At 36.6% G+C, this 21,813-nt stretch overlaps 1 protein-coding gene across 1 annotated transcript in view; it reads left to right on the forward strand.

Annotated features, from left to right (window-relative positions):
- The window catches only part of USH2A (usherin), a 777,454-nt gene that overhangs the window by 665,325 nt on the left and 90,316 nt on the right, over positions 1-21,813 (forward strand). The window contains 3 exon segments of the mRNA XM_079107116.1: positions 5,219-5,377; positions 6,642-6,804; positions 18,614-18,968. Of these exon segments, the coding sequence (XP_078963242.1) occupies positions 5,219-5,377; positions 6,642-6,804; positions 18,614-18,968 (677 nt within the window).

The raw sequence follows: 21,813 nt of genomic DNA on the forward strand, positions 1-21,813 counted from the left end.
TGATTCAACATTGACAATTGTCGTCTTTTCTTGCACATGCAATAGCCAAACAACAAGGATTAGTGAGTTTCAGAAAAATCATAAAGCTCATTTTACTGATTTGGATTTCTTTTACATGTTAACAAGTATATCTTACATTATTGAGTTTTAATATATGCTTGGCACTTTGCTAAGAGATAAACAACTTATCTCATTTAATGCTCATAACAATGTAGAACGTCCAATTGTTTTCCTCATCTTACTAATGGAAAAAGTCAAATTAGATATTCTAAGCTATTTTCTCCAGGTTATTCATCAAATAGGTGCAAAATACCATCCACATGGGCCACATTTTCTTATTATTTTCTACCTAAACAATACAGAAAGCAAATGGATTTTTATGAGTTCTATGATCAGTTAAAAAAAGCTAAAAAAAATACCTTTGCTCTAGATACAGTAAATGTGAATGGAGAAAGTATAACTCATGGACAGTTCATTCAGTAACCCAGTGAGTTAATTTTATTTGTAGCTCAAAACTTCATGGGATATATTTCATCTCTGCATAGATTGGTTCCTCTACTTTTTCAACTAAGAATATGTTTACTAAGCCCTACTCATAGGCAAGGCATGATGCTGGACACACAGAGTTGCAAAGAGAAATAAGATGTTGCCCCTCCTGACAGGAATCCTACCATTTAGTAAGGTAGAAAGGGTTGAAGATGATAGCTATTATACAGCATGTGTCAAATTTCCATGCAATTGGTATGGATGTGTTCAAGAGCACTGCTTTTCACTTCCACAGGGTATACTCGAGATACCCTCCCTATACAGAGGAGAATTTAGGCCAGGTTGCTAAAAGCACTGTTTTAAGTGCAACCAGTGTTTTGAAGCAAATGCAACTATCAAGCAGAATTAATAGTTTTCCTCTTAGAATTGTTCCTGCTCCAGCTCTCAGAAAAAATAAATAAATAAAGATTTAAAAAAGGATTATTTGATTGACTTGTCCCATTGTAAAGTATGCACCTGCTGTGAAATGAAGCCACGGAGAAAGAAAAAAAAAGTTGAATAATTTAACTTTTTTATTTGTAAAGATAATCAGGGTTTTTCTGATTACATCTTAACTTCATAAATGTTAAATAACCTATCAGCATCTAGTTGTTGTAAATTATGAAAAGGAGCATTGCAAGGAATATTAACCGACGAAATCCTTGTTCTTTAGTGAACAAGAAAATGTGTTATGGCAGCTTGTCATTGTGCGACTGGTAACTTTGACACCAAATAACAAAACTGCCATTTGCACTTAGGGTAAATTGGTTCACTTGAGCTTCCAAGGCTCCTCTTGCTCTGACACAAATTTATGAACTCGGGAACTAACCAAGTCGTGTGGCTTCCCAGCTGACTCTAACAAATATGCCCATTTCATTTCATTTAGTCATCAGAATACCAGGGGGCCCAGTCGTTTCAGACTCACTGCAGATGGTATAGGGTTTACAGGAGCACTAGAGACTTTCATGTCACCATCCTGTAAATGATGACAGTGGAGGGGGGCCTCTTTCCTAAATGCATGTCAGTATTTGACATGTTCATGGTTTAAAGGAATGCTTTCTGGATCCACACCTCATAGGTATATGTACAGGACATTTATTGCTGATTAATCATGATGTGAAAAATACACATCCCAGGTTCACACTGTGACTAGTCACAGTTAAACCTGAATTGAGATCGTGTCTCCATCTGAAACCTGGTGGAAGTGGAGTTTTGTCCCCTGACCCTCCTGTCCTTCAGAGAGGAGACATTTCCTTTTGAAGGATGTAAGTCCTGGAAGCAGACCAGTAGATACAGACTGAAAACATAGTAAAGGAACCTCAGATGGGTTGTATGTAGGAAAGCCCACTCTCAATTACTACTGAGAATGACTAATGGAATATCTTCATAGGAATGCAACTTGCTCATACCCAAGTACACTTTTAAAAAATAAAACCAAAACCAAAATATTGTTATAAAGACAATACACTGAATGTATTTCTTACTTGTAGTGGAACAGCAACTTTATTTGAAAGGGTTCATATATTTAAGGGCACATGAAAACAGTGTCAGTTGGTCTTTGTTTTTTATTTCATTTTGTTCTACTTCATTTTGTTTTGTACAGATATCTATCATTTATTTAGTACTTTCTCTGTTATAGGAACGTATTCAAATTCTTTACGTATATTTTTAACTTAATCCTCACAACTCTCTATGAAGTAGCTAAAAGTATCATCATTTTACAGAAGAAACTGGCATTCCTAGAGGTTACTTAGAATACCAGTGATCAATCAGAAAATAAGGGAAATTTGGTCTGTCCAACTTCAGTCTGGATTGTCCAGTTTGACAAGTTGATGGCATATTTTTCATAAATGTGTGTCTGTCAAACTTTTCCATAAGATCTACCCTAGAAACAAAGGAGACAGAATGACCATGTAATCCTGGGAGGTTTGATCTAAGGTAGTCACCATAAACTTGCAATTTCTTTAAGGTCTCCCTTTTTATCTTACAAATTCATGCAAATTTGGCATTTTGTTCCATTGTGTTTGCCTATATTCAAAACAGCCAATATATCATGCAATTTATCATTTGGGGAAATGTTTTGTAATACTCTTGTAATGGCTAGAAAGCATGCATTCCAGGATGGTAGGAAGCTCTGAAGCACGCTAATCTCCATATTGGGTATCATGTCCAAGTGATTCTTCCTTTCTTCATTTCATCATAAACATACGGATACAAACAGCAACCTCTTTCCCCACAGCTCTATACAGTCCGTGTCAGGTTTACAATAAGGAGCAGAGCCCAGAATATGAGGTGGGATACTGTGACATTCCAGAATACTCCAGGCGGAAATTTCCATAAACACATCTTCTTGCTGAAAGGTCAAATTGCAAACTGAGAGGATCCCTGATTCATTCTTCAATCTTTTTTACTACCTCAAAGCAGTACTCTCTGAAGAACATTTTTAGAGGAAGTGGGGGGAAAGCCTGATTATATTGCTCTTTATTTTATCTCTAACACAGTACTTAGGTTTTCCTCACCCATTAATGAACTGAGAGTCTCAAATGGTCTGTATAATCAATTCTCTTCATCCAACTCTCAAACTTCGTTTTAATTATAGCAGCCTTGTTGGGAGCTGTAAAAACATCCCCCATTTTGTCTTGCAGTGGAGAATTAAACCTTAAAGAATATCTTCTAAATAAGCCCATTATGTGTACTCACTATACCAATAAAGAGAAAAATGAATTTACGATTTTAAGGCATTTAATCTTTATCATGACATCTTTTTTTTCTCCTTTATGGAGAAAAAAAAAATATGGAATTCTGAGCAAAAATGTCATTAGCTGGACCAACTTTTTATCCTGTGTCTAGGGCAGATTATGCACAGTGAATCCATTTCAAAAGCAATAATAGCCAGTGACCAAAACCTTGCTGCACTTGGACTACATCATGAGCAGTACTTTTCAATGCCCTAGTACATCATCGTGAACCAGTTGACTGCAGAAAAGGTTCATGCAGTCAAATGGTTCACTCTGAAGTGACATCAGAGATTTTACCTCTACAAAAGTCTCACAAATGTCCTAACTACTCACCATACATATCATTTTCTAGTCTCAGATGTTTTTGGAAGAAAAACTCACACCCAGTTTTTGTGGATGATAAAAAGTGGGATCCTGTGAGATTTCCTTGGCTCAGATAAGAAAATCATGCCTTTCCCAAACTTTGCCAAAGTGATATTCCAAAAATAGGTACTGTTTTTCTGAATATATTTTGACGTTCGTCCACAACTGTCCACAGGATGTGTTAGGAAGCTTGGTCTTCTGAACTTTAAATATCTACCTTGTACCATTTGTGGTGATTCTGAATGGTCCATCATTTTTCTTTTCCATCTAATCAGTTCCCAGAAAAGATTTCAGTAATCAATGACAGATTGATAGCTGAAGCTATTAGGACATGCAACAGGGAGTTGAAGTAGGATGTTCTAGGTTGAAAATAAAACTTCTCAATCTAAGTTGCTAAATTCAGCACAAGCTACCACCTTTCCACAGGACACAATTCATCAGTCCTGACAACCATGAAAATCTTCTTCAGAGACTTCTTAATTTGCATCCATCCTACACAAGATCCTGAGCATCTTTGGTCTATGTTAGTTCTTCCACTTCTCGAACATCGGAGCTATATCTACAAAAAGCAAAACCACATTTCATTCTTTAAACCGCATCCCTCTTGGGTCTCTGAGTCCTGTGCTATTGTCTCAATGTTATTGTCTGTCCCTTCCTTTGCTTGTATAATAAAGACAAAATTATTAAGTATAAGGTAAGTAGCTAAAGTCTTAAGTGTTGAAAACTGTCTGATCAATGAGATAATGTAGAGCTTCCATGATATTCTGTGATCAAAGCTCCTACTCCCTTCTTGAAAAAGTGTACATGTTGTTTATGACCAAATACAACTGGTGAGGCACTTAATTAGATGAACAGATTCTGAAGAGACTAAAATGACAAGACTTCTTGTTTTTAGGAAGCACTAGTGGAAAATGACAGTTACTGGACGCAAATTTCATATTATTCAAGGTACATAAATCTCACCAACAGAGTGTACTAACCTGATCCAATAATTAATGCACTAAGAATGCTCTAGGTAGACAGCAATTTGGATGTTTTATTGGTTATTATGTCAAGGATCCATGTCAGACAGGATGCATATACAACACTCCTCAGAAAAAAATATTGTCACAAGCAAAACTGGTTGGGTTTTTTAATACACTTTAAGAGTAAGTAAGCCTAGGAATAATATATGACACCATTCCTAATTGCCGTGTATTTTTTCAAGTAAAATGTGCCTTTGTTTTCATTTGCTAATATACTGTATCCTCAAATAGGACTATTACAGTTTCAAAAAAAAATAGGTGATGCAGAGCAGGGTATATAGCTTAGTTGGTAAAAGTGCTTGCCTCACGTGCACAAGGCCCTGATTTCAATCCCCAGCCCACAAAAAAAAAAAAAAAAAAAAGTGATGTACATAGCTTACTTCTGATATGTACATTCTAATACTTTCCAACTTGAGTTTTGTGCAGCTTTTAATTGCTATATTAAGCAATCACTCACCTTTCAATTACAATATTTTAAATATACATTGTTCTTAAAGGACAGCTGTTGACCCTTCACTATAATGTATACATATGCTTCTCTCTCCCTTTCCTTCCATCTTTATGAAGGAGTCCTCCTTCCCCAAATTCCTGTGGAGTACAACATCTTACTCAGCGATGGGAGTGTAACACCTCAGACCTTCTCCATTGGTCACCATCAATCCACCCTACTGGAGAACTTGGTGCCATTCACACAGTACGAGATAAGGATACAAGCATGTCAACATGGTGAGTCTTTCAGACACCTGACCTGGGCTGTTATGCCCAAGCTGTTATGTTATGTATTTCATAAAAATATTTTCATTAAAAAGGAACCAATTCTCAGTTCAAATACAAAGATTAACATTTCATCACTTATTTGTGGTGGACTGTTTACCCAGAAAAATCAGAACCTGACATTGAGTACAGCATTTTGCATTTCTGCACATTAAATCATTAATATTTAAACATATTAAAATGGTAGTTTTGTAAAGTCTTATTTTATAAGGCCCTTTAAAAGAAAAACACCTAGCTCACACAAAGGAGCCACTGATAATATAAAACAAAATGGGTTATTACAAAAATTTCATAGGAAATGTATTCGCTTCCATTTTATTGAAATTGTATTCAGGAGGAGGGAGGAAGAGGTTATTTAAAAGTTATTTGCATTATACCCAAATGAACCTTAAGTATTTTACAGGGATTTCCCAAACCCTGTGTCATGGACCTAAACTGTTACTTGGAGTTTCATGGCTCAGGCTGCAGCCAGTGAACCATCATCTGTGTTCTTAAGGAACATCTGCCTGGTTCCCATCTTCTCTGCAAATGCATAACTGGTTAAATGTACACTGAGATTTAGGAGAAAAGAACAGGGAATCAAGAGAGATACACATTAATTATTTTATTTATCTCCATTTTACATTAAGTATAACTACGTATTTTATACACACACACACACACACACACACACACACACACACACACACACACACACACACACACACACACACACCCTGGCAGCAGGATCACAAGTTCAAAGCCAGCCTCAGTAACTTAGCAAGTTAACTTATCTCTAAGCAACATAGTGAGACCCTGTCTCAAAAAAATAAAAATAAAAAGGACTGACGATGTAGCTTAGGAGTAAAGTATCCCTGGGTTAAATTCCCAGTACCTAAAAAAAAAAAAATCATACAAAATATGTAGGTCAAACATGCACTAGTGAAATTCAAACACATTATCACTTTCTGACTAGAATGTCTGCAATAAACTTAAGAAACTTCAGATAAACATATGCTTCATTGGCTATGAATGTATAAATATGTGGTTAATTCATGGATCCAAAAATGATTCCCTACTTAAATGTCAAATCATACAGAAAGTTATAGTACTGATTTAAAATATGTAAGTATATATATAAAAGTTCAGATGAAAATATGATATTTTACCTTACTATATGCATATGTAACTCTTCCCGTTGCTGGACAGATTACTAAGTCCTCAATTATTTTTCAAGGAGGTTGTGGAGTTAGCAGGAGGATGTTTGTCAAAACGTCTGAAGCAGCCCCAATGGATCTTGATTCCCCTGTTCTCAAGGCACTGGGGTCATCCCGTATAGAGGTTAAATGGATGCTTCCTAAAAAACCAAATGGAGTCATCATCAACTACTTAATTCACAGGTAAAATTGACTCTTCCTATTATTTTTAGCTATTTAGGTATGTGTGCTATCCTAGGTATGTAGAATCAATTACAATTTCCGTTTCAATAAGGGAATGGAAGAGCATCGTGGATTTTTGGTGAACACAATCACTGGTACTGGCAATCCTTACACGTGATCCCAGGGGAAAAGCCACAGCTGCTACTCTATGACAGTTTCGTTTGAGATCTGTTTGAAAGCTGAGCCCTCTGAGCCCATAAAAGGCTCCCTTACTAAAATAAAAATTAAGTATTTTCAGAGGAGGAACCAGAAATGGAATGAAAATTCTACCTAAAATGAAGAAGAAGAAGAAAATAAGGCATGGGGAAGAGAGCAAAGGTGAGATCAGGAAGAGACAGAAGAGGAGAGGGAGGGAGGCTGGGGAAAGGGGAGGGAGAGGGGCAGAGAAGAAGAAAAAATGAGGGGGAAAGAAGGAATGAAGAGGGGAGGAAGTGGGGAAGAAGAGGTGAAAAAGAGAGGAGGAGGGAAGGAGAAAGTGAAACACGGAGTCAGGGGGCGAAGACCCTCCCAGCGATTGTGCCACAAGGAAGGTTTCCTGAGAGCTTGGCATCTCCAGCTCAGACCAGGACCAACACCGCCCTGAAACCCACGCATGCGCATTATGCAGGCAAGCGGGACAAGTTTCTCCTTGGCTCCTCTCTCCGCGTCAGCACCTTTCATCATCCTCTCCAGCAGCCACGCCCACCTTCCCTGTTTGGTCCTCCACCCAGGATACTTCTGAAACTATTTCAGTCTCCTCCTTCAACTTGAGGTATGGAAACCCTTTTAGTTCATAACTCTCCTCCATGGTGAACTAAGTAAGGAAAACTGAGAAAGGAGAAAGAAGTACGATTGCATTTCTGGTTATGTAAATGACATTACCGAAAATGAGCAAACCAAATTTCTTCTCAGCAAACAGTAATTTGAAGAATAATATTTCTGATTCAAATACACGCGAACATGTAAAAATGGCTAATGTGAATTTACATTTTACGCTAAGCACATCAGTGCAGGCTCTCAAATGCCCATCCTCTTGAAATAGTTTTCTTTCATCTACTTAATGCTAATTGTATGAGAAAAGCACATCAAATTCCTATTCTGAATAAAGGGAAATAAAGTATCTGTTAGAGACCAGGACGTGGCTTCACTCTGTTGGTTTTGTAAATAAAGCTCATGATTACAGTCACTATTCCATGGCAGCTCCAGAGAAGGAAAACAGGAAATATAATGCAGAAAGCCCGCTTCAATGAAAAATACTGTAAATTGAATTTGACAGCATTTGATGGCATTTGATTATTCTAGTCACAGCCAAACAATGATATAAAGAGTAATATGAAACAGAATGTGTTACTGCCTAGCAGACTCAAAAGCAATAAACCTTCCTCCAATGTGACACAATCACTTCACAATCATAATTGTAGCCTGTTTGATACCTCTGAGTACAGCAGAAGGGCACTGACTGACATAGATACATTTTGTTTTTTATTTAAAGTGAAATGAAAATGGCGCACTGGGGCTCCAGATACAATCGTTATATTCACCTACATAGGCATGAATCACTAGGCAGTTATTTCAGCTGAAGTTTAAATGTGCTTAGACAACAACAATATCAAATTTTTCTTAGATAGCTACAGAAAAAATCAGAAATTTGTAAGGACAGAAATAGAATGGAGACACATAGTTCTTTTTCATTCTGAGACTACAGAGGGCCCCTTGTATAGTTAGAGCCACAAGCCTGCAGTATTTCTGAGGAGGTTATGGCATGTAATTTCTGTTTCATCATTTGCCTCCTCTTTCTTCTATCACCACCAAAGGAAATGCATTTAACTCAAACCAAAGACAGGGTTTGGCCTATGCAGATATTTTCATTAAATTGCAGCGAACAAACTTGCCAATCTCATTTGAAAATGCTTCTCGCTCTGTCCTCACCACCTCCAGTTATTTTCCCTTCTGTAATCCTATTGTTTAAATATTGCTTCTAGACATCATCCTGTTAAAAATTGCCTGCGCAAATTAAGAGAGATGTTCAAGACTTTTAAAAACAGAACACTTTAGAACAAACACTTCTTTAGAACAAACAAGGCAAATGCTCTGGCTAATCTACCTGTTCATTTAGGTTACTTTTTGACTACATGAAGTCAAAAAAAAGATTTTCTACAAAACCTTTGATAAAGAATAGGGGCAATGTTTAAGTTAGTGTTTTGCAACCTGTTTATTGACAGGGTACATACAGCCAGGCCACCTTGGACATCAGCTGCCTCCTCTCATTGAGTTCATTTGGTATAGAAATGATTCTTCAGAATGCTGTATTATCCTATATGGTTAACCATGTAAATGATAAAATTCTCAAGACTTCTGTCTACAAAATCCATCAAGGATATTATCTTAGGACTTTACAAAACACACAAAAAAATTATCTCCTCTCCCTAGGAGTTTCCCTTTTAATCATAATGCAATTGCATTGGGGTTTATATTTTCACAAGGTTTCTCTTGAAATAAATAAAAGTATTTGAATAATGTGCATTAAAAGACAAAAATATATGCAAAACCCTGCATACACTGTAAAAATAGAAAAAAAATGAACCTTCCTTCTGAATATTCTGGAAGATTTTAAATCATAAAATCTAGGACAGTTCTGAAGAATGATGATATGGAAGGATATTCCAAGAAAGGAACTGAAAATAACTATTAAATGGATAATTAAGAAGACTGAATTAACTAAGAGAAGGTGAGCATTGACTCAAAGACAAAGGAATTTTGATGTAATTCAATTTGAGTTGTATAGGAAAACATCGAAAGGTATATTGAGATAAAGAAATACATATATGTATAGACCTACTAAGACTGACACCAAATCTGAAACCTGATCTCTATTACCAATGATCTTCACTATGGTAGAAGATATAAGGCAAGCTAAATAAACAAATCAAAAAGTGCAATATAATGTGAGAACTGTAAATATTCACCCCAAAATTTACAGGAGGCAGCATTTTTCTCACTTTGGAATATTAATGGAAGATTTTATGAAGCCCACATTATTGGGATGAGACGTTTCACAACAAAAATTTAGTGTCTATTTAAGTTACAAAAGAAATATGTTTGTTGGAAAAAGAAGATTTAGTAGTGCAGAAGATTACAAAGATTATTACTCCTCTTTATGATTTACCCATAACATATTTATATTCTCATCAATAGATACAAACACTATTAACATTACTGCTTTCAATTTACATTTTCCTTTCCATAAAAGGAATCATATTGCCCCTACTCTTCTACTGGAATATTTCTTGTTAATTTGCCTATGTTCTTTATGTGTTAAGGAAAATCTCACTTTTATGATCGTATTAAAAATAACACATGAAGCTGGGAATGGTGGCTCATGCTTATAACCCCAACTACTCAGGAGGCTGAGGCAGGAGGATAGCAAATTCAAGTGCATCCCAGGCAACCTAGCAAGACCCTGTCTCAAAATAAATTTTAAAAAAGTATCAGGGTTAGGAGTGCTGGCATTACAGCCTGGTAGGGGAGCTTAGTGCTTGTTAGCATATTTGAGGCCCTGGGTTCAAAACCCAGTACTGGAAAAACAAATAGAATGATATAATTCCAGGTGTTTGTTTTTTAAAAAACTAACTTGTCAACTCTGTTTCATAAATCACTAATTTGATATGCCAACCATATCAAATTCTCATGTGTCTTCTGGTTCATTTCAGAATTTTGTATTGTGATTAGTTTGTGGAAGATAGAATTGTAACAAGCAAAGCCTAACAGTGAAGACATTTCAGGTGGAAAAAAAAAAAAAAAATCAACAGAATAAGCAAAATCCCCAGCAGTGATACCCTAGGGTTGAAGAAATAGTCAAGTTTGGCTAGAACCTGTGCTACATATGGAGGAAATTTACATTCACTCAATGATAGAGTTTGGAAGACTTTAAATATCAGGCTAAGGAACTTAGGCTTCTATTTGAAGTCAGTGTGAGCCATTGAAGGTTTAGGGGGAAAATTCAGAAGCAATGTGATATAGCAGAAACAGCATGGGATTTACGATCAAGGGATATGGTTTCTGCCACTTGTGAGTTAGGCAACCTTGGACAAAACACTTGCTACCTTATATTCCATTTTTAAATAAAGCTAGGTCCATAAACATCAGAGATAGTCTTTCAGAATTTTGTAAGAATTAAATGAAATAATACATGCAAAATACTATGTTATATGTGAAGCATAATAAAAATAAGATAGTATCCTAGATATGTTGCCCAGAGTTTTGCTTTAGTAAGACAAATTTGGCAGTTATAGATTATTCTAGTGAACTTTTCTTTGTTATGATCAAAATACCTGAAGAACAGAGGAAAAAGTTTATTTGGGGGTTATGGTTTCAGAGAATCAGTCCATGGTCAACTGACTCCATTGCTCTGTGCCCAAGTGAGGAAAAGCATCAAGGCAGAAGACCATAATAGGAGAGCACTGCTCAGCTCATAGAGGCCAGGTTGCAGAGAGAGAAAGTGAAAGGAGCCATAGGGAAGATGAACCTTTCCAGAGCATACCCTTAGTGACCCATCTCCTCCAGCCATGCCCCACCTGCCTATAGTTACTATCCAGTTAGTTCATTCAAATTAGAATAGACTGATTAGATAATCAGTCTACTGATAATCTACTCATTTTACCTCTGAATATCCCTGCATTAACACAGGAACTTTGGGGGAAGGTCTCATATCTAAACCATAAAAACATTATGACCCTGGCCTCCAAAAGCTCAACCATCTTACAATGCAAAATCCATTTAGTCGATCTCCAAATGTCTCCATAGTCTTAACAGTTCTAGCATTGCCCAAAAGTCCTCATTTAAAATCTCCTCTGAGACTCAAGGCAAACTCTTGACTGTGAGCTCTTGTAATGATCAAATGCAAGTTACATATATTCAATATACAGTGGCACAGAGTAAACACTTTCATTCCAAAAGGGAGGAATAGAGGATATAAAGAAGTGATGTGACCAAAACAAGACTGAATTCCAGCTGGACAAACAAGTCCTATAGCTCTGAGTCTAGCATCTGGGGCACATGGCAGAGAGAAGATCTCTCCAAAAAGGTTTGGGCAGACATACCACTCAGCATTGTGAGTTGGCATGCCCATGGCCTCTCTCTTAGCCTTTCTGATTCTGCAGCCAGCAGCTCTTCTTGACAGACATTTCATGTTACTGAATTTTCTCTTAATTCCTGGGGTCTCCATTCCAACTTCAGCTTCACCTTCACAGCTTAATGTATTGACATTTAAAGGGCAGCCCACAGGGATTCTTACCCTGAAAAACCTCTTGGCCTCCCATGCCTTCTTTTGAAATCTTGTGGAAGCCTCCATGGGCCCTTAACTTCAGCATCTTGCATTTCTATAGTATGAGAGACCATGTGGATGATACCAAGGTCTCATGCCATCTCCAGCAATAGCTGGTCCCTGTGGAATCACAGCTGTAGGGTTTCTGAGTGCCAGGATAACAGCCTGTCCCCCATGTGAATAGGGAGCCTCAGTTTCTTTTCAAAGCAATTTTTACTTTTACATCTTTGAACTTTCAGTGAGCTTTGTTTTACCAACTTTTTAGATGCCCTCAAGGCATCATTCCTATTGTATCTGTAGTATTTAGCATATCTTTAGTGGCTCTAATCTCTTCAACAACTAATTGTCTCTGTAGTACTTAGCATACCTTTAGTGGCTATAATCTCTTCAACAATTACATCTTCCTTGACCCTAATTTTACACACAGTTTTCTGACCAAACTGCAAGTTTTAAAATTTTTCTGCTTTGCTTTTTACTCCTGATTCTCACAGTAACCCCGTTGATGTAATATCTATTCCACTGGCTGAATGCTATGCTGCCTTGAAATTTCCTCTGCCAGACTAATTAGCCCATCATCTTTAAATTTTGCCTCACACAATATCTCAGGGAATGGGGAAATGTAGATAAATTCTTTGCCAGAATGTAACACAAATGGCCTTTACTTCAGTTTCCAGTAGAGCCCCCATTCCTCTCTGAAATCTCATGAACACAGTCTTTACTTTCCACATTCCTATTGACATTCTGGTCCTCTGTGCTCCCACCAGAATTGAGCTCTGCTAACAACATTCTAAGGCTTCTTCATCCTTCATCTCCCAAGTTTTCCAAACTCCTTCAAACCAGTTCCAATGACTTCTGAACCACATATACATGTTAGTCATAGAAACAAAACCACTTCTCACTATCAATTTCTGTTAGTCAACTTTTTATCACTGTCAACAAAATATCTGACAAGAACATCTTAGTGGAGGAAAAGTTTATTTTGGGCTCATGGTTCCAAAGGCTCAGTCTATGGTTGACTGATTCCATTGCTTTGGGCCCAAGGTGAGGCAGAATACCATGGTAGAAGGGCAGCAGTGGAGGAAAGCTGTTTACCTCATAGTGGCTACAAGGAGAAAGAGAAAAGGTAAAGGGCCACAGCAAGGATGAGCCCTTCCAAGGCATATTCCCAGTGACTCACCTTCCTTAGCTACCTCCTACCTGACTACAGTTACCACCCAATCCATTCAAACTAGGTTGGAATTACTAGGCTATAGCTCTCATAATCTAATCATTTCACCTCTGAATATTTTTGCATTAGCACAGGAGTTTTGGTTAAACACCTCATATCCAAACATATATATCAAAGAAAATGGTTCTTGGTAATAAAAGAAGCATATTGAACAATAGTGTGCCTAGTATGAATCTGTTTTTCTTTAAATATGTAATTTTCTTTACATTTATATGTGTATGAAAAATATCTGAAAAGTTAAACACCAAAATAATGTTTATAGTGCTTATCTCCAAATGACTGTTTAGGGGAGATTCTTCCAAATACTACTATTTTTCATCTGTATTTTGTAATTAACTTTTTTTCCCCAGTATCCTGGGGATGGAACTCAGGGGTGCTCTACTATTAAACTGAGCCTCTAGTTCTTTTTTTTTTTTTTTTAATTCGAGTGTCTCATTAATTTGCCCAGATTGGCACAATCCACGTGCCTCAGCCTCCCAAGTTGATGGGATTACAGGTATATACCACTGTACCTGGCTTTAATTAATTTTTATAATTGATATATTACATGGCATAGTAAAGGCAAAATAGTAACTTACTGTGAATCCAGATACAAATCTATCATCAACCTCCTTATAATTTTTCTATTTCTTTCTATGAACATTACCATCTCTTTCTGTAAGAATCAAGGTATAATCAGGAAAGAGAAGCCACACTAGTTATATTATCATAAAGAATTTAATGTAAGTAATCAGTGACTAGTTATATAATTATTAACTGGGTAACAAAGAATTACAAGGAGAACTCTAAGCTATCCTGATGGAGGCAGTTTCAAGAAACAGTGCCACTTTTAGAACTAAGGGAACAAAGGGAAGTGGTTAGAATTATTAAAATTTAGGAATTCAGAGGTGGGAGGCTGGGACATCTGAAGACATCTGAAGAGGAGAGGGAGGCCCTACTGTTGGTGCAGATATCTAGGGAGTCAGGGGAGCACAAAATAGAGTTGGCTTTCCAAGCATAGGAAAAAAATGCATACTGGAAATACTTCCTCCTATTGGGGAAGGAACCACTACTTGCAAGGTGAAGAATCCTTACTGGGGGGATGTTCACATTAACAGTTACCAAACAAAGCAAATAGGCAGGAGCCAGTTTGTTTTCCCTTTCAGCTTCCTGATCACTCTCTCATACTCCCTATTGACAGAGCCCAACATATAGCCAGTCGGCAAGTCAAAATGAGGATCTCAGGGTCCCAGCTTTAAAATCATAAAAACCAAATATGGAAAGTTAGGTTTAAGTAAAAATCAAAGGAAAAGCATTTTTGGAGAACGTCCTATGGGAGTAATGTTTTAAAAAGTAAACTGGAGTCACCCTACAGAAAGGAGACAAATTGGAAAGAGAATGAGAAGAAGCATCACAAAAGAAATTATCAGCTGCCAAAGCCATAGAAGCATGAAATATCATGGAATACTAGGGAACTATAAGCAGCATTTGATTATGACTAGAATATAAAATGGGAATAGAAATTTTAGGAGGTAATCCTGAGTGATAAGCATAGACCAGTTGCATGGAAAATCTCTAGAGTTTCAAAAAAGATAGTCTCAAAGTTTTGGGACTTTGGTGTCTCTTCCCCCTAATGCCAGAACATCCACTCACAACACAAAGCTTGGTGAGTATACCTTCACAAAGCATTTCTTGAAGCAATCGTGTTTCCGTTTCTTCTACCAGTAGTCTAGTTCAGAATCTGCATATATTCTCATGTGGACTGTTGGGGTGATCAGCCTGTTCAGTGTCATTTTCCAAAACTGCCAGAAGTCTCCCTGAGCACAACTTTGAACGTCATCACTATAACTTCATTTGTATCATACACTACATTTTACCCAATGATTTGCATGTGTATTACTGCGTCTGAGGTTAGTTACGTACTATAAGGTTATTAACTCCAGTTTACAAAATGAAATGGAAACTAGAGAACACAGGCTAGTTTGCCAGAGATCATCAAATTAAGTGGCAGAGCCAAGACCTGTTACCTGTCTCCTCTTTCTACAGGTATTTCTTCCTTTTTATTTAAATTGAGACTATATTTAATATTCTTCATGGGGTGAGGGTAGCAGTTTCGCAATCTTAAAATCATTATGGGAAATGCATTGGGTTCTAGGATTTTGTTTTAATTGCTACTGAAAATAAGCAGTGATGTTGCTGAGGGAATAGAGGGGGTATCAAACCCCTACATGGAAATGACATAAGTATGAATGCCTTCTAAAACATATAGCTCCTAATTTTCATGCTTACTTTTATTTCCCTCTTAGTATTAGGCAATATTAAATTAACTCCAGTTGGAATAATACTTTACTGAAGTATCTCCCAAATCAGCATAAGCAAAGAAGAACCATTTGACTATTCGGAGAGTTCTGAAAGTATGATTTCTCTAAACACAGACTATTTAGGAGGAAACACTTACAGCTAAATAACCTAAATCTTTAGGTATATTAAGCATAATTGTGGCTGGGATTGTGGCTCAGTGGTAGAGCACTTGCCTAACACGTGTGAGGCCCTAGGTTCAATTCTCAGTACCACATAGGAATAAATGAATAAAGCTTCATCAACAACTAACAAAAATATTTTTAAAAAGAAGAAGAAGAAGTGTGGTCTATTCAACTACTTCCGCTCAAGGTTTGTTCAGACATAAAGAGATTGTGTTTCCTAGCCCACAGATGGGACATTTCCCCTCCATGACATTAATTTATTAAGTGTTTAGTACTGACAAATACTTGAGAAGGCTGCATCCTTTTATTGTTTTGAGAGATAAATTTGAGGCTGACTTTATACTTAGTTTCTGAAATACTAGAGATTTTAAAAATTTATACTTTCAGGCAAAATTTTTAAGAATGTCAGCTGTATTAAAACCATGGTTACATCTCAATTTGGGAATTCAGGAGAGTTTAATGAAATTAATTGAATTGTCATAGTAAGGCTAAAGTAAGAGAAAATAGAAAATGATATTTCCCCATAGATCTTTATAGGTTTGTTTGCTCTATTATATTCCTGGCAAACACATTTCTTAAAATCACGGAGAGGAGTCCTTGGCTATGAGCCCTGGGGTTCTCATTAGAATGGATCCCTCCCAATGACACACCTGGTACCTGAGATCTGCAGCAAGTACAAAGGCCAAACTCTGCAAAACTACATGGAGTGCAGAATCTGGTCCGCACGTGGTAGCTGGTAATAATGAGGTGGTTTGCCGAACTGTAATTGCAGGTCACTGAGTGGAATCCATGAAGCCTCCATGGCTTTCAGCAGGAGGCTTGTCATTGCTCATACTTAGGTCATAGTGATTTATCAACTTGAGAATCATCAAATTCCCAAAGCCAGACATTGTACATATCCTGCCTTTTTGTGAAAGGTACTGTCATTTACTTCATCTTAATCACCCTTTAAGTTTTGATGGAACTGGTTAATCTGGTATGGCAGCATGTGCGTTTTCCAGCATCTGAAGAGCGTTTAATTAAATACTCCTAACAGCCTGGAAAATAAACTCAATTAAAAGTAAGCTGAAATAAGAGGGTCCATCTCTTGGTTATGTCTTTCCTCAACCTAGATTTCTACCCTAATAGGACATAAAAATTGATAAAGATGAGGCAGAGATGCAGTAAAGTCATGAAATTATATGCCTTTTAACCATTCATTTGAAAAAATATATATATTGAACACTTACTAGGACCAGATGCTGAGATTACAGAGATACACAGAGGATGATTCTGCAGGAACTTCTGTCAAATCCGCATCATGATTTTATATCTGGATGAGCAAAAAAGTGTTTTAAATGAAACACCAGATATTAGGGCCATCCTAAAAATTGGGCAGTTCCATTTCTATTCCTTAGGTGTTTAATGCTTTATATATTCAGTACCTAAAGAATATTCATGGACTAGTTTGAATATGAACAAAATCCAAAGATGGAACTAAACAGTCTTATTCTCAGGCAGTTGAAAGAATATTTTTAGCATGCTCTGAATTTTATTAGGTTTTCAAGGAGACATCTAAAAATTGCCTTTTTCCCTTTAAATTTGTCTAAATTGAATTCCTATTATATTACTTATTATGGTATTTTCATTAATTTTCATGCAGCTTTATTTCCTTTACTTAGCTATGACCACTTTCTGGTAGAGAATGCTCATCTATGTACCCCTGAGATGAGGTGTTATATATAAGTGCTTAATAAGGTTTATTGATATATAATAACAATAATTACATAAGAAATATATAAGAAATAGTGGCCTTACTTTGAAAGATTATGGTTTAATTAAAGAAGAGAAGATTCAAAGGGAGAGAAATTAAGTGACATATGGGATGTGAGTTCAAAACACTTTTTCAATCACCCTAGAAACAAATGCAAAATTGCATGTGCCAAGTAAAAGAGTCAAAGCAGTGGTTTCTCTTGGTGGTTCCTCATCTTCTGGCAGGCTAGCCTGGGCTTTTTCACACAGTGATCTCATGGCCAACAGTAGCCAGAGGATCAGTCTCCATATACCAAATACCTTTCCTCTCTCTGCTGTCACCTATTTGCTGCTGCACTATTAGCCCAAGAAAGTCTTATGGCCAAACTCAAAGTGCAAAAGGGATGGATACAGAAAGACTTAAATAAAGTGGGACCCTTACTGCAGACTGCCTACCACAAAAGTATGAGGATTCCCAATAATGTCTACCTCTAATAATTGTTTATCATATGATTCCAGATGTGCAAAAACTAAAACCCCAACATAACTGCATGACTGCATGTATGTTTGCACACATACCCCCCCACACACACACATAGAAAATACAGAGAAATTGGTTAATAATGCTTAACATATGCTTCTGTATTTTTAAAATTTTAAAATGCAATGTGTGTTTCCTTAGGTATGATATTTTAAGGAAAAAAGTCTAAAAGAAAACACAACAAAATATGGTTATGGATGATGTTTTGCTTTTTTTGTATTTACCACATTTTCCATTAAATATATGTACTTTTTAAATGAATCAAATGTGCCTAAAGATACACACACACACACACACACACACACACACACACACACACATACAGGCACCACATATTAAGAAAATGATACTGAGTCATATATATGGTCTTTCTTTAACATGACACAAGGAAGGAGCAGTTGAAAAGTTGAGTTAGTAAATTCTTCCAAAAGGTAATTTCTTACTCCCTTACTCCCTTGTTTTGAAGTATGCATCTGTCACTAGTTGCTTGCTTGCTTTCTTTTTAGACGTCCTGCTGGCATGGAAGAGGAATCTCTTTTGTTTGTCTGGTCGTCAGGAGCCCTTGAATTTACAGATGATGCAGAGACTCTGAGGCCTTTTACACTCTATGAGTACCGGGTCAGAGCCCATAACTCCAAAGGCTCAGTGGACAGTCCATGGGCATCTGCAAGGACCCTGGAAGCCCCACCACAATCCCTGCCAGCTCCTTGGGTTCAAGCCACAAGCGCTCATTCTGTTCTGCTGAATTGGACAGAGCCAGAATTTCCCAATGGTATTATCTCCCACTACCGTGTTGTCTACCAAGAGAGACCAGATGATCCAACATTTAGCAGCTCTTCTGTGCATGCTTTCACAGTGATGGTAAGAACTTAGGAAAAATAACCAGTACTCAGATTATACAGTTAATAAGTTGAAATTCATTTTCTTATACTGCTTGTCATTTGTTTTTTGTTTTTTGGTTTTTTTGCTTATAGTTTAAATATATAAAAAATTTTACATGTGAAAAGAAGCAATGTGGTCACAAGAATAAGATACTGAATTGAGTTTGAGGAATACTGGAGAATAATTTGTAGACCAGGACTAATTTGTATTACTGCCAGCAAATAAATGGATGTCTCTTTGCCTGATTACCACTTGCACATCCATTAAATGGGATAATGTAATGTGTCCTTCTATATCTCATAGGAATAAGGTTAAGATAAAATTAGTCAAAATATTACATATGTTTGTATATATGCATACATACATATATCATTATACACATATATAAAATGAAAGTCACACACATAATAATAGTCACACGTACTATAAATTTGTATGATTTTGTTTGGGTCAGGCCTCCTCTGATGCATAAAACAATTTACTGCAGTTTACTTGTCATCTCCTGAGAGCTTTTTTTATGGTGGGCATACCCAGATGTTCTTTGAGAGATACAGAAACTTGATAGTCCTTGTCTCAGCATTCTATTTTATAATATTACAAAGATGAGAATTCCATATTAAAAAAATAAGAGAAATGGTGGATTATAGTCTATAATGTCCATTACAATCGTACCTAGATTCCAAACACCACCTAATATGACTCAAAAATAATAGTCATAAACCGCAGTATAAGAGAAAATAATATCAAATACCAAAGTGTTATCCATTAAATATTCTAGGAGGTCTGCAGGAAGCCCACTTACTGAAGAAGTTTCATGGAGAAGATGAATGTTATGGTCTTAAGAGTTGAATATACATAGTTTTCAAAATGTGCCAAGACATTATTAAATATGAAAAACCCTTATAAATAAAGACAGAATGAACAGACAGCATAAAGTGTTATTTAAAAAAAAACCAAACTATGTTTCTATTCTTCAAGTTTAGGAAGACCAATTTACATGAGGTTTATAGAGCATAACGTTTATCAAAGTACTTAAAGAATACTCAACAAATGTTTTAATGAAATTCAAGAATACTCTTTTAAAATTATTAGTTTGAAGATAATATTTTCCTTCCATCCTTACGTTTAATTCTCATATGACTAAAAAACAAACATGAGTAAAGTAATAATATTAGGGAAAGTGTCATTTTTATTTCAGAATTGGTACTTTTTCTGTTTCATACTAAATTATCTTTATATATCAGAATATTTCAAATTATATCTTCTAGATGCTTCTTTATAAACATTAGAAGCAGTGTTCTTAGTGTAAAGATCTTTTTTCAGCTGATGTCATCCATGGGGAAATTTGTCCTTTCTCACCATGTCCCTAGAACTCGTATTCTAAACTTTCAACTTAGAGTGAAATTTTTCAGGAAAATGCCAAAACACTCTTGATAATAGATTTTGAATGAGATACCTTATTTTAAATAGGTTTTGATTGAAGAAACAGTACTAACATAATTTTAAACCTTTCGTCTTTCAAAATACGGCTTTCTGGAGTATAAGCCTAATCATTTAATTCCCCAAACAGTTCTATTGAAATTCCCTTTTGGAATACCCTCCTTCATAGCTGGTTTTATATTAAAACCACATTATTTAAACTATTTGATGAATCTATGAACTCTGTTCTTTATCTTCTAGGCTCTAATTTTATCACCCCAAAAATTTCCTCAAGAAGAGGCAAGCCTGTGGCCCTGAGCCATAGGCTGCATGGGATACTTTGCGCATGGGCTTTTCCTGACGTGTTGTCCATTTTTCTAAAGATTACGCCTTGTAATGCCAAAATAGCCAGAATAATCAAGAAATCATAACATTCCTACATGTTACTTTGAATGTGTATATAGGTTCCAAGTGATCCCCCAAAATCTGGGCCTTTGGCCTTGAGAATCCCCAGAGAAGGTTTCATTCGATTCATCAGGGAGGACCCATCTGAGCTTTATAAACAACCAAGGACATCTACAAAGCTATCTGGCCCCAGCGTTCAGACATTTTGATCACCAAGCCAAGTATCCAGGGCATCAGGCCACCATGGCTTTTGATGAACTGATACCTTTGAAAGAGGTCATCAGGAAAATAGACCACTATCTTTGAGTTTCATCTATTCCTAGATTTTCTGCATAGAAATGGTGTTCAGTCCTTTGAGAAAGACAAAGAAGGAGAATCTTGTATCCACTGTCCTCCACACTTCACTATCAGAGAATGTTTCTTTGATTCTGACCAACTCCATCTCCTGTAATTTAAGTCATTTTTTTCTGTTCAGAACAATATGACTTCTCTACACTAGTGCAATGGACCTTCAGGATAAAGAAGAAATTATTGATGATTCAATCAAATTTGGCAAATTGTCATTGAGAGCTACGTTCAATATGTCGATGCATAGTACCATGCTCAACTGTATTGTTGAGGCCTACTATGAGACTGGGATCTTGGGCGAACAGCAGCTTCAGGGGAAGATGGGTAATTGAGTCCAAGGCACAGGTTACTACTGCTGGGCATTTGGAGTCTCTAAGCCTCTTGTTTTTTTCTGCTGCTTGTGTTTAGATGACTTCATTTTAAATCTCTCTCCAAGTACCTTCCTGGATCTACTTAACAACATCTCTAATTCCTACCCCAGTTATATATGACCATCTCTATCCCTTTCTTTGCCTGCCCTAGGAAACTTTTCACATCTTTATTTGTTGTCCACTCTGGCTGAAATTCTCCAGAGCAAAGGAACTACATTTGCTATTACGGAAGCACAGAGTCCATCCTCCGGTTGCAGGATGCAGTCACTCTGTAGACTTAC

This window comes from Sciurus vulgaris, assembly GCF_902686455.1.
Source record: "Sciurus vulgaris genome assembly, chromosome: 12".
Classification (NCBI taxonomy): domain Eukaryota; kingdom Metazoa; phylum Chordata; class Mammalia; order Rodentia; family Sciuridae; genus Sciurus; species Sciurus vulgaris.